This window comes from Nicotiana attenuata, chromosome 6 (genome assembly GCF_001879085.1).
Source record: "Nicotiana attenuata strain UT chromosome 6, NIATTr2, whole genome shotgun sequence".
NCBI classification, from domain to species: Eukaryota; Viridiplantae; Streptophyta; class Magnoliopsida; order Solanales; family Solanaceae; genus Nicotiana; species Nicotiana attenuata.
In genome coordinates this window covers 49,557,739-49,571,564 of record NC_031994.1, presented here as the reverse complement: position 1 = coordinate 49,571,564, position 13,826 = coordinate 49,557,739, and the positions used below count along the sequence as shown (strand labels likewise).

Here is a 13,826-nt window from a genome sequence, read left to right as displayed (position 1 = left end):
CCCAAAAACTCTGAAGCGGCGGCGCGCTGATAGGAGCAGGTGGTGAACTGTAGGACTGCTGATCGGAATACTGCATCTGGGGACCACGGCCACCTGAAGCTCCGTGAGAAACCTGAAGTGCTGACTGATAAGGCCTAGAAGGATGGCCTCTACCATATGAATCTCTGCCTCCAGACGAGGCACCACTGAATCTGCCTGACTGACGGGGTCTCTTGTCTGCTCTATGACCACCCCCATGTGATAATACCATCTCAACCCTCCGGGCCACATTGGCCGCCTCCTGGAAGGATATCTCACTCCCAGTCTCTCTAGCCTTCTAGAGACGAATCGGCTGAATGAGTCCATCAATAAACCGTCTCACTCTCTCCCTCCCAGTGGGAAGTATGATAAGAGCATGACGAGCTAACTCAATGAACCTGGTCTCGTACTGGGTGACAGTCATGGATCCCTGCTGAAGGCGCTCGAACTGCCTCTGATAGGCCTCTCGCTGTGTAATTGGGAGAAACTTCTCCAGAAATAGCTGTGTGAACTGCTCCCAGGTCAAGGCTGGCGATCCTGCTGGTCTAGCTAAGCAATAATCCCTCCACAATGTCTTGGCGGATCCAGACAATCAAAATGTAGCAAAATCAACCCCATTGGACTCAACAATCCCCATGTTCCGAAGAACCTCGTAGCAGCTGTCCAGATAATCATGGGGATCCTCAATAGATGCACCGGTGAAGGTAGTAGTGAAGAGCTTGGTAAACCTGTCCAATCTCCACAAAGCATCGGCAGACATAGCTGCTCCACCACCGGCCTGGGCTACCACGCCCGGCTGAGCTGCTCCAACTGGCTGAACTGCTGGAGTCTGAGTTTGGGGAGCTACCTGCTCCGGAGTACGAGTAGCAGGAGTCTGGGCTCCTCCTCCAGCCTGAGAAGTGGCTGGTGCTACAGGAAGCAAGCTTGCCCGGGTGACACTCTCCATGAGGACCACTAATCGGACCAGAGCGTCCTGAAGAACTGGGGTAGAAATAAACCCCTCTGGGACCTGAGCTGGGCCCACCGGAACTGCTGGGGCCGGAACCTCCTCGTCAAAATCAACCTGAGGCTCCGCCACTGGCGTTGCTGCTCGAGGCTGAACTCTGCCCCTACCTCGGCCTCTAGCAAGGCCTCCGCCTCGCCCTCTGCCCCTCGTGGGAGCTGCAGCTGGGGCTCGGGCTGCTGAACAGTAGATGAGGAAGCGCGTGTTCTCGCCATCTGCGAAAGAACAGAGTAGAAATTCAATTAGCTTTGAGAAACCAAACCGCACGACAAGAAAGAACAAATGTGAAACTCTTCCTAACTCTGTAGCCTCTGGGGGATAAATACAGACGTCTCCGTACCGATCCCTCAGACTCTACTGAGCTTGTCCGTGAATTGTGAGACCTATGTAACCTAGAGCTCTGATACCAACTTGTCACGATCCGGATTTCCCACTCTCGTGAGTCGTGATGGCGCCTACTCGTAGAAGCTAGACAAGCCACGATCTTAAAAATCATTAACTCTTTTGTTTTTAATTCCTTTTTAACCAATTAAATTTACCGGAAATAAACAAATAAATTACAGTGGAATATGAAATTTAGCGGAAGTCTTAAACAAAATATAAAACCAAATATCCTGAAGACCAGCACATGCCTCTAACAAGAACCTGGTGTCACAACATCCACGGACTGTCTAGGATTACTACAAATAAGTGTTTGAAAGAAAAGAACATAGTCTGTCTCGAGTACAAATGACAACAGAACATAAAAACTGAAAGAAGAGACGTCGGGCCTGCGAACGCCAGCAGGGCTACCTTGGAGTCTCGGGCTGAAGGATAGCTCCCAAACTATTGCTGATGACCAAATGCTACTCTGGGACCTGGATCTGTGCAAAAGAGCACAGAGTGTAGTATCAGCACAACCGACCCCATGTGCTAGTAAGTGTCTAGCCTAACCCCGGCGAAGTAGTGACGAGGCTAGACTAGACTACCACATAAACTTGTGCAATTATATAATATACAGCGGAAACATAGCAGAAATAAACAAGTAAGGATGGGAGGGGGAAATATGTTGCGGGGAGATAACAGTTCCGAATAAAGCATCAAGTAAGGAAATGAACAACATAACCACAATGTCAACAAGAAGCAGAAATCAAATAAGTGCACGACATCACCCTTCGTTCTTTTACTCTCGTCCTCACCAAGCAGTAATATAATGAAAACGTGCATGGCATCACCCTTCGTGCTTTTACTCTCTTTCCTCACCAAAGCAATTAGAATAATAAAATGTGCACGGCATCACCCTTCGTGCTTTTACTCTCTTTTCTCACATATAATCAATAAAATTGGCACGGAATGGTACATCGTGCGGCACGGCATCACCCTTCGTGCTTTACACTCTTTCCTCACAATAGCAAACAATGCACGACATCACCCTTCGTGCTTTAACACTCTTCCTCACCCAAACAACAATCACAAACAAGGGCAAGGGAAATAAACAAGAATATATAGGAATCACGGCAAGGGAACAACAATTAATTAATTAAATCTCGGCAAGGGAACAACAATTAAATAATTAAATCCCGGCAAGGGAACATTTCAATAACTCTTTCTCTATCTTTCAATTTTACTTCATAACTCGCTTTACGACTTGAGCCAATGCTCCAAAGGGTTCAATCATCTCATATACTTTCACAATTCATAATATAACTCGAGCCAATGCTCCAAGATGTTCAAAGGTCTCAATTCCCTCCACAAACTTTTCGCAACAACTAAAAATCATCACCAAAGCATGAAGAATACAATGAAATCAAGATGTTCACAATATAAGGACTCACGGTCATACTAGACACCAACGTATAGATACTCGTCACCATGCCTATACGTCGTACACGACTAATACCACATAGCAAATAGGACTCAACTCCTAATCCCTCAAGCTAAGGTTAGACCAAACACTTACCTGGATGCCTTGAACACAACTCAAGTCTCAATTATAGCTTTACCCCTTGATTCCATCGCCAATTCGCTCGTATCTAATCACAAATTACTTAATTACATCAATAAACACTAAATGAATCAATCCAAATGCATGAAAATGAGTTTTCCAAAGTTTTACCCAAAAAGTTAAAAATCGCCCCCGGGCCCACGTGGTCAAAACCCGAGGTTCGAACGAAAACCCGACTACCCATTCCCCCACAAACTCAAATATATAATTTGTTTTGAAATCGGACGTCAAATCGAGGTCCAAATCCCCAATTTTTGAAAAACCTAGGTTCTACCCAAAACACCCAATTTTCCCCATGAAAATCTTTGATTTTAGGTTGAAATCATGCTAAAAGATGTTAATAATTGAAAGAAATGAGTAAAAACTAACTTACTATTGATTTGGAAGAAGATTTGTTCTTGAAAAATCGCCTAAGTGTGTTTGGGTTTGAGAAAATATGAAAAATGAAGCTCAAAATTGTTTAAGTGTAAAAATTGCAGGTCTCTGATATGGGAAATGCGAACAGGGGTTTGCAATTGTGAACCCCGACCTGCTGATGTGGGAATTGCGAAGTACTGTTCGCATTTGCGAACACTTCGAAAATCTGGGACTTTCGCATTTGCGGACAACTTGGTCGCGTTTGCGATAAGGCCTGCCTAGTCCCTTTCTCGCATTTGCGATGCAAAGCTCGCATTTGCGAGACTGGCTTCGCAAATGCGAAGCCTGCAGATCAGAAATACCAGCAGCTTTTCAAAGTCCAAAAATGCATTAGTGGCCTATCCAAAACTCACCCGAGCCCTCGGGGCTCCAAACCAAATATACACACAGCCTCAAAAATATCCTACGGACTTATTCGTGCGATCAAATCGCAAAAATAACATCATAAACATTGAATTAAACGTCAAAATCCATGAATTCTTTCAAACTTCATAAAACATCAAATTTTCCAATTTAGGTCCGAATCACGTCAAACGACGTCCGTTTTCAACCAAATTTCACAGGAATGACTCAAACCATATATAAGACCTGTACCGAGCGCCGGAACCAAAATACGGGCCCGATACCAACACGTTGTAATCAATTTTCATTTCAGATTTACTTAAACAATTTCAGAAAACAATTTTACTAAAAAATTTATTTCTCGGGCTTGGGACCTCAGAATTCGATTCCGGGCATACGCCCAAGTCCCATATTTTCCTACGGACCCTCCGGGACCGTCAAATTACGGGTCCGGGTCCGTTTACCCAAAACGTTGACCAAGGTCAAATTTATTCATTTTAACATCAAAACTTACAATTTTCACAGAATTTCATATTTAAGCTTTCGGGCTACGCGGCCGGACTGCGCACGCAAATCGAGGCAACTCTAAATGAGGTTTTCAAGGCCTCGAAGACACATAATTCAATTAAAAACAGGTGATGACCCTTTGGGTCGTCACATGACTTCAATATAAGATAAATTTAACTTCGATGTAAGATAGTGTTAATGCTTTTAGTAAACAATTATGAGAATGCATATTCACTACTCTCCTACTAGAGTTAATGAAACTCATTAAGAAGTAGTAATTATAACAGGTAAAAATTTATTCAGTGATTATATCAAATTAATGAATTAATTTCTTGTAGTTTTCTTTTCGAAAAATTTTCAAGAAAATTGCGATGATCCAAAAGGTCATCACTTGCTTTTAAATTTAATTCTGTGATTCCGAGGCCTTGAAAACCTCTTTTATCTTCACCTCGATTTGCATGCGCAGTCCGGGCGTGTAGCTGGAATGCTTAAATGAGAAAACCTGTGAAAAATGATAAATTTTGACTAGAAAATGAATTAATTTGACTTCGGTCAACATTTTTGGTAAACGGACATGGACCCGTGATTTGACGGTCCCGATAGGAAAATATGAGACTTGGGCGTATGCCCGGAATCGAATTTCGAGGTCTCAAGCCCGAGAAATAATTTTTTAAAGAAAATTATTTTCTGAAATTGTTGAAAGGATTTTGAAATGAAATTTGATTAGAACATGTTGGTATCGGGCCCGTATTTTGGTTCCGGCCTCCGGTACAGGTCTTATATATGATTTAAGATATTTCTATAAAATTTGGTGAAAAACGAATGTCGTTTGATGTGATTCGGACCTAAATTGCTAAAGTTGATGTTTTATGAGGTTTGAGGAAAATTCTTTGATTTTGAGGTTTAATTCGTCGTTATTGAGGTTATTTTGGGGATTTGATCGCATGGATAAGTTTGTATGATGTTGTTGAGTTAGTACGTGTGTTTGGTTAGGAGCCCCGAGGGCTCGGGTGTGTTTCGCAGGTGCGGCCCCAGCGGGGCCTAGCCATTTCCGCATAAGCGCCCACTTTTCCGCACGTGCGGTGGCGCAGATGCGGCCCCTGAACCGCAGATGCGGAAGTCGGGCAGTGAGTCTTTTTAAAAACATAACTTCAGCGATTTTCTTTCAAACTTTCACAAAAATTAGAAGGGCTAGGGCGATTTTCTCAAGAGATTTTCTTCCCAAATCACAAGTAAGCAGTCGCTAACTGATTTCTTTCAACTATCTAATGTTTTTCATCAACTTTTATCAATAATTCTAGGGTTTTAATGGTAGAAAATTGGAAAATTGGATAGAGTTAGGGCTTTTTAATTATTTGGGAATTTGACCTCATTTTGGGATCGGATTTCAAAACAAATGATATATTCGGGCCGTGGGTGAATGGGTGATCGGGTTTTGGTCCGAACCTCGTATTTTGACCAAGCGGGCCCGGGGTCAATTTTTGGATTTTTGGGAAGAATGATTAAAAAGCTATAATTGAGCATTGGAATTGGATTGTTTAGCATTTATTGATGTTATTAAGTCGATTATGTATAGATACGATTGTGTTGGAGCCAAATTCGAAAAGAAAGGCGGTATTTGAGGATTGAGTTAGCCATGGAAGTTTGAGGTAAGTGTCCGGTCTAACCTTAGCTTGAGGGATTAGGAGTTGTGTCCTATTTGCTAATTGCTTCTTGTTGAGTACGACATATAGGCATGGTGACGAGTATCTATACGTTGATGTCGAGCATGACCGTGAGTCTTGAATTGATAGATGTTGTGTTCTTAAATGTTACTACGGATGCTTTAATTGATGATTCACGATATTGAGCAAAGATTTAGTTTATTTCGTGGATTTTATTCATGATTAAGTGTTGATACTAATTGAGCTGAGTAGGAGTTGAGTTAGGATTGGTTATAGCTGATTCTCCCTTGCCGGGATGTTTATCTTGATATTGTTGCTCCCTTGCCGGGAAGTTATTACCTCGCTTTTGTTCCCTTGCCGGGAAGTTATTATATTGCTTTGATCCCTTGCCGGGATTCCTTGAAATTTTATGTTGGCTGGTAAATGGGATCGGGTGTACGCTTACCACGAGATATGTGAAATGGGATCGGGTGGTACGCCTACCACGAGATATGATGAAATGGGAGCGGGTGGTACGCCTATCACGAGATATGAGAAATTGGATCGGGTTGCACGCCTGCAACGAGATGTGAACGGAAAGTGTAAATTGCCTTTGTTTTCCTTATCTTTGATAGAAGTTGAATTTTTGTTTTCTTGGTAATTCTCTTGAGATTCTGTTTTATCTGTTATTTCCCGAAGCATGTTTTCCCTTCCCAGCTTTTAATTATTTGTTCTAGTTTATTTTCCGCTATATATATATAACTGCACAGGTTTATCTGGAGTCTGGTCCTAGCCTCGTCATTACCTCGCCGGGGTTAGGCCAGGCACTTACCAGCACATGGGGTCGGTTGTGCTATTGCAACACTCTGCACTCTGTGCGGATACCGGAGCAGTATTGGGATAGCAGCAGTAGCTTAGGAGCCATCCTTTAGTCCACAGAGATCCGAGGTAGTCCTGCAGGCGTCGCAGGCCCGACGTCTCTCCTATCTACCATTATGATCTGTTATCACTTGTATCCGAGACAGACTGAGTTTCTTTCTTTCAGACACTTGTATGTAGTAATCATAGACAGTCCGTGAATGTTGTGACACCGGTTCTGGGTAGAGACATATGTTGGCTATTCGTATCGATTTTGGTATTATATTTATCTAAGTCTTCCGCTTAAATTCATCTTTCGCTACTGTTTAAATGATGATCACCTGTTGTTACAAGTAGTTAAAAGTGTTGAAAATGAAAAGGTTAAAGATTTCTAAATTTCGTGGCTTGCCTAGCTTCTACGAGTAGGCGCCATTATGACTCCCGAGGGTGGGAAATCCGGATCGTGACAAAAATCCGCAACTATTATTCTTCAGTTATACACTGCAATAGTTCACAAACCACACAGGAGATGTAGATCGCGACTCCACCAAAATTGAGTAGTTTCTGTTGACTGACTACTCACCATTACTTTAGGCTTCTAAAATTTGTTTTTAATGCTCTTTTGCAGAAGACCTGCGTGTTTTTCGTGAAGTAAAACGTTTGTGACACTTTTGTTTTCATTGTCCTTTTTTGCCACGTAATTTACTAAGTGCCAAAAAATTATCAATTTTTTTGGCAAATAAAGTAAAAACTTTATTAGAAAAAAAACAATTGGAAGATTAGGCTATTTGCCTCCATTTTCAGACCCACACACTCACTATACCATCCTAAAAATGTATCATATTAGAGATAAGCTCTTCAGATCTACAACATTTGGCATTCATGCTTTGTTTGTCTAATTAATTTTCCAAATAAAATGAGAATAATATTTTCACTACTTATCTGTATGATTCTCTTTTAAAAATGATAGTACAAACTTCTCAAAAAAATTCAGGCAACAAAAATGTAGGTAATCTGGGAAAATCTGTTTTTGGGCATAGGCAATCCATCTATGTGATTTTTAGTAGTCAATATTACTAATATTTATAGTCATAATAATATCGTTTTATTAGTGTTGGTTGTTTTACAAACGAGAGAAGGCGATCGTTTTAGAAAAAGGTATTCAACTCCGACAAATGTGATGTATTAAAAACGATACGGACAACGTATAATCAACGACATAAAAGATATACCGACAACTAGCTAGTCAACGACATAAAAGATATACCGGCAACTAGCTAGTCAACGGCTTCACTTTTAATGAGGTTAAGGCGTGACCGTGAGATACGGGAAAAAAAGGAGTATATAAAATGGTTGCTCTGAATCACCTTAAATGATTGGACAATTAGTAGGTTAAATTTTTTTTAGGCAAATTAAACATCTTTGGGTGTAGTATTTTATAAAATTTTGAAGCATCTGGCTTACCGGTAGTCTCTCATTCCTGCCGTCGAGAGCCATCGCAACCACTGATCTACCCATTGGCCTAGAAGAGTGCGCTTAGTCGATTTTCAAGGAAAGATGCAAGAAGGCCGGAGTGCAGAGGTTGTTCCCATCATTGAAGTCAGGGTGTGGTGGTAGCAACCACCAAACCAAGAGAACAAGGGTTAGCTCCGCAGCAGGTCTACAAGCAAGGTAAGTAGGTCCATTACCAGCCGGCTCCGGACCGATTCTTCTGGTCATGCCTTTTCCTCTTTACTTTCTATCTTGGTAGAAGGTTTCATGAGAGACTTTTCTTTTTTTATGTACTAAATTTTTGGCGAGTTATTTTCTACCTCTAAAATTTAATGTAGGTGCAAATTCTCCCAATTTGTGGCCTACTATACTATCCGTTATATAAATAGGCAAATAAAGTGTTTTTATGAGGAAGAAGATTTTTTCGTTTTAAATCCAACTTTTTTTCAGCGTTTCAAAAATGTAAATCAAATATTATTCTCGTTTATTTTATTTTATTTACCTATAATAATTCAATTCTTTTGTAACCACATAATAGTTATTTATATGCTTATTTTAGTCATGCAATTAAAGCATAAAAGACATTAGAAAAATAATTTTTATCTTTTTATTTAAAAGATTCTCTTTTTTTTTTAATGAAATCTTATTTACTTTTATGACAGGCTGCCAAAAAAAAAATTCAATTTTCAGTCTCTATATATAGACAACTATAATGCCTTTGTATAACCTCACAAAAATCTAAAGAACCATCACTCTAGAGGTACTACTAGTTCATGCACTTCATAATTCACTTTCTTAATTATTTTTCTTTCTTTTTCTGCTAATCAATTTTTCTTTTTTTGGGGTTTGTATTAATTCATTGTTCCTTAGGTAAATTCAAGAAAATGGAAGATAAACGTAAAAGATCTGAGCCTGAATTAGCTTTGTCTCTTAAAAGTTCAACTGATAATCAAGATGAATTCTCAGTTAATAGGCGCAAGGTTCCTCTAACCCTAGATCAAGCAATTGATTTTGAACTGAACAAGCTTGGTCGAAATGTTGATTCTGACGTGGATTTGAAAAAGCTCAGAAGGTTATATCTATATTATTTTTGTTTTTATGCCTTGGTTTTTAATTTCATGATAAATAATGGAGTAGTATTTTTTTTACCTATGTTTTTATAAGGTTGTATATGTAAAGATTAGATAATGATTTTTTTGTGAATTTTATTAGGACTGTGTCAAATCGATTGTCTGCGCAAAGATCTAGGATTAAGAAGACTGAATACATCACTCAGTTGGAAAAGAAGGTGAAAGACCTCCAGGTACCTAGATCAATTTTTTTTATTCGAATGATTTTTTTTTTTGTTGGTAAATAGGAGATTTTATTTATTATTAAGTAATATTATTACATCAATTAGATATTCCGTTTAATGTCGTTCCAATTTAATTTGTTTTTTCGCAAAAGAAGGTGAAAGACCTCCAGGTACCTAGATCAAAATGCGATGGAGGTATTGTAGGTGGGAAAGTTGTTTTTCCTGCCACGAGATTCAGTCATTTGTTGTTCCGATTCGTAAAAAAAAAAAAATTGGAGAACACATGTTAAATGTTTAACTTTTTAGAAATCTTGTTCTAATTTTAATAAGAAAAAACTTATTGTAGCATTTTATAGCATAAGTAAGATTTTTTGAGGTGTTGCCATTTAGTAACTACACATAAGGGTCTTATCTAAGTGGTCATGTTGATTTAATTTCAAAATCAATGTCGCGGATTCGAATTCATTGATTTGCAATTTTAGGACTGTTGTTTCTTTTAAATAACAAATGAGTCTTAAAATGTCATTTCAGAAATACAATGCACATTGGCATTATAGGTGACATCGCTTGCCACAAAAATCAGATTAACCACGAGACTATGCGCACATTTTTATCAATCTTATATTTACAAATTTTTTTTTGTGTTTTCCCCACAAATTAAAAATCAATCTAATATTTATAATTTTTTTTGGTGTGTTTTCCCCACAAATAAAAAAATATAAAGAAATTCAACGAAGGAATGACACACTTTCTTCAAGAGCATCCGCGTCCATTAGGGTTGGATGTATGTATATTTTCGTCCCCGAGTTCATTTAAATGCAGTACTTTCAACTTTGAGCATAAAGTTATAATGTAAAAATTCATAAAATGTAGCAAATATCAAATTAGAATAAAATATAATAAGTTCAATGCTAAGAGAATAGATGTTGAACCCAATAAACTTGAATTCCGAATCCGCCTCTGCCTTCGTTACCACTAACATTTTGTTTACTATGTTGGGTGCAGGATACCATAGCTTATCTTTCACCAGAAATAGAAAATTGCAAAGAAAAGCAATCGATGTTGCGGATGCAAAGAAAATATTTGCAAGAACAATTGGATAGCTTCACTGACAGATCCAAGCTACGCACTGGTATATATCTCCAAGCTACGCACTGTAAATTTTTTATTTAATTAAGAAAAAGGGGAAAATTAAGAAAAATAATTTCAGTTTAAATATTCACATAAAATAATGTAACGTTTTGTTAGAAGTAATGAAAAAATAAATTTTGCATAACTTATACTATACGAATTTTTTAGCTCTATTAAAAAAAATTCTCGCTTAACTAATGTAATTTTTGGTTGGTAGAATTCATGAACTATACATGCATTATGCTGGAATCTAAATATACTTTAGCCATAATAAAATGTGTAAAGAATAGGTGAAACATGAAAAGAAATTATATATTTGAAGACAAAACTGTTTTTAAAGTAAGTAATCCCTAGATAAGATTCCCTAAAATATATACTACTACATATTACTTTATACCAATTCTTATACAGTCACATCTCTCTATAACAACCTCGTTTGTTCTGAATATTTTTGAATGTTAGAGCGAAGTGCTGTTATAGAGAGCATATATTATAACATGAAAATTGGTTCCGGAAAAGTTTGGCTTTTATAGGGAAGTGTTGTTATAGAGAGGTCTAACTGTACTATTAATCACTCCGTAACGATATTTTTATTATTATTTCCTAAAAGAATTTTCTGTAATGAAGTGCACGAAAAGTGAGAAAGAGGGTTTTCATGCATGCAGTGCAAATTGAAGAGATGAAACTTGAATTGAGGAGGCTTAAGGAACTTGCCAAGGCTCAAGAAGATCATTATAATATGCAACTGGGACAAACTTCTAATTACTTTTATCAGTCTGAAATGGAGCAGCAGGCTGCTGCTGCTGGCATAGATCAGTATCTCAACTTAGATGCTTTGAACTTTTACCCACCCAAGAATGAGATGTGAACCAATTACCAACATATATTGGATCCATGCTATTGTGTTCATGAGTCATGAAGTTGTGTATTTTGTGGGATATTACTCCTTTTTATATTTCTGTTCCTTTCTTGTAAGTTTATTTGGGAGGGAAGGGTGTTGAATGTATTATTTTTCGTTTTCATTATTAGAACAAAAAAAATGTTGTACTTGATCTTTCTTGTTTTCCTAATTCTTGGTAGTTGAAATGAGTTTATGTTATGCATACTAATAGTGTATAAAAAACGTACAACGACATGTAATTCTACATAGAAAAAGTAAAATGATAATCTGAAAAAATACAAAATTATTCTGAAAAAAATACAAACTCCTCAATTTTTCTACTTCTCTGAAATTCTCCTAGGCATATATATTAGACACTCATTTGTTAGGTGTTTGTCCAGATTTTCTTACCATAATTGATTTTCCAATCTCATGAAGGAAAGGACAAGATATTTACCATAATTGGATTTTTCTTTTCCTAGAAGAAAAATATAATTCATCCATATTTGGCCAGTCTTTTTTCTAGTAGGAAAAGATTTGGACTTCTATAAATTGAGGATCCTTCCTTCTCATTCAGTAGCATCCACAATGTAGCCACATGGGGTTTGATAGTCGTGTTTAGGGGGAGAACTTTACGGGACAAGTGTTAGTGTGTCACTTGTGTTTGCCTCTTCGTGAGGTTGTTCTTTCGATATTTTGTACTCTCCTTTCATATAGTGGATTGCTCATCTCTATCGTGGACATAGGTCAGTTGACGGAACCACGTTATATGTTTGTATCTCTTTTGGTATATTTCTCTTTTGTTATCTGATTTATCGTCGTTGAAGGTTTGCTTTGCTAGCTTCCGCATGACACCTGACTTTTCCAGTCTTAACATCATTAATTACAGAAACCAACTTCAATAATTAATCCTGGCTCGTAAACCATAACTGGAATTTGTCTCAACCCATTTTTATCCAATCCCTTAGAAGCCAAACGTGCTGTTGCAGCTTCTTGGGACCTGAAAGGAAATCTTACGTTGCGATGTGAAAAGCAACTTCTAAATGTGTTCATTCTTGCTTTGAGCCGAGGGTCTATTAGAAACAACTTTTCTATACTTTCACAAGATAGTGCTAAGGTCTGCATACACACTATCGTGTCCAAACCCCACTTGTAGAATTACACTGAGTATGTTGTTTGTCGTTAAATGCAACATAAGATTGTCCTCAGAGCTATGGCGCATAACAGCAAAAGCAGCATAGCTGCAACAATTTTTAGCAAATGGCTAGTCGAAATCTAGTCGCTATAGTAAGACTGGCTTGAGATGTTCTTAGAGTTTATGGAACGTCCATATAGTAATAACCAAATAGTAAACGAGGCACACAATACTCCTCTCTCATAGTTGCAGTATTCTGTAGTACTGAAGAACCCAACCTCTCCTTGTGATCGGGATGAGGTAGATGCCTCCCAGCCGGGGGGTCGGAAGCCCTGAGATCTTCTAAAGGGCAGGGAGAGACTTCAGAAAGGGAAAGCACAGGCACATCGTCGTCCATCAACCTACAAAAAGAAAGAGCACGTCCGGCGCCTTCCCCAAATGAAAGAAGCATAAAAGTACATGTTTAGCTGGTTGTTGACCAACGGAATATAATGCATGAAATGAAAGCCGATATATTTGTAGAATTTCTAAGCTTGAGAGGCCTAGATGAACTATCTTTACTTATGCTGGTATTTATAGCTCAAAAACTACCAAGTGTTGCAACTCAAATCTGAGTTTGAGGCTTATGAAGTGGGCCTAAATGGACCCAGTTTCCATATAGTAGTACGCCTAATACAATTTAGAGGATTTTTCATAAGCACTATAGTTTAGAGCAAGTTATTATAGTTTGCCTAATTACTATTCGTAGCTACTGTTTAATTGTTACCAGCTTGTATCACGTGTATTCAAACGTGCAACGAATACAACTTGCAACTGTATACAGCGGTGTATACTGCTAACTAGGTGGCCGCTCTGACGAACTGAGGTAAGAGAGTTTGTTGCTCTTTTATTTCAGTTTAAGGCATTTAATCTCTTGTTTCATGAATTTTCTATAAAATTCAAATATAGCTACGAATGGTAAGTTAAATTTACTGAAAGTATAGCTATGAATAATAAATACAGTGTATATGTTTGATGTGTCGCGTAAATTTTCCTACAATTTATTAAGGGCAAGCTATATATAGTTGGCGGGTAGGTAAAAAATAATTACATAATATATATAAAATTTGTATATGATATTATT

At 38.2% G+C, this 13,826-nt stretch overlaps 1 protein-coding gene across 1 annotated transcript; it reads left to right on the top strand.

Annotated features, from left to right (window-relative positions):
* On the top strand, nt 9,148-11,679 carry LOC109227836 (basic leucine zipper 19-like). The gene is made up of 4 exons (XM_019393030.1): nt 9,148-9,335; nt 9,476-9,566; nt 10,563-10,689; nt 11,354-11,679. The coding sequence occupies exons 1-4, from the start codon at nt 9,148-9,150 to the stop codon at nt 11,554-11,556; spliced, it is 609 nt and encodes a 202-aa protein (XP_019248575.1). The 3' UTR covers nt 11,557-11,679.

Coding starts and splice junctions, on each gene's coding strand:
- LOC109227836 (XM_019393030.1), top strand. CDS start 9,148: ATGGAAGATAAACGTAAAAGATCTGAGCCTGAATTAGCTTTGTCTCTT. Junction 9,567..10,562: donor AGAAGGTGAAAGACCTCCAG/GTACCTAGATCA, acceptor TGTTGGGTGCAG/GATACCATAGCTTATCTTTC. Junction 10,690..11,353: donor CAGATCCAAGCTACGCACTG/GTATATATCTCC, acceptor TCATGCATGCAG/TGCAAATTGAAGAGATGAAA.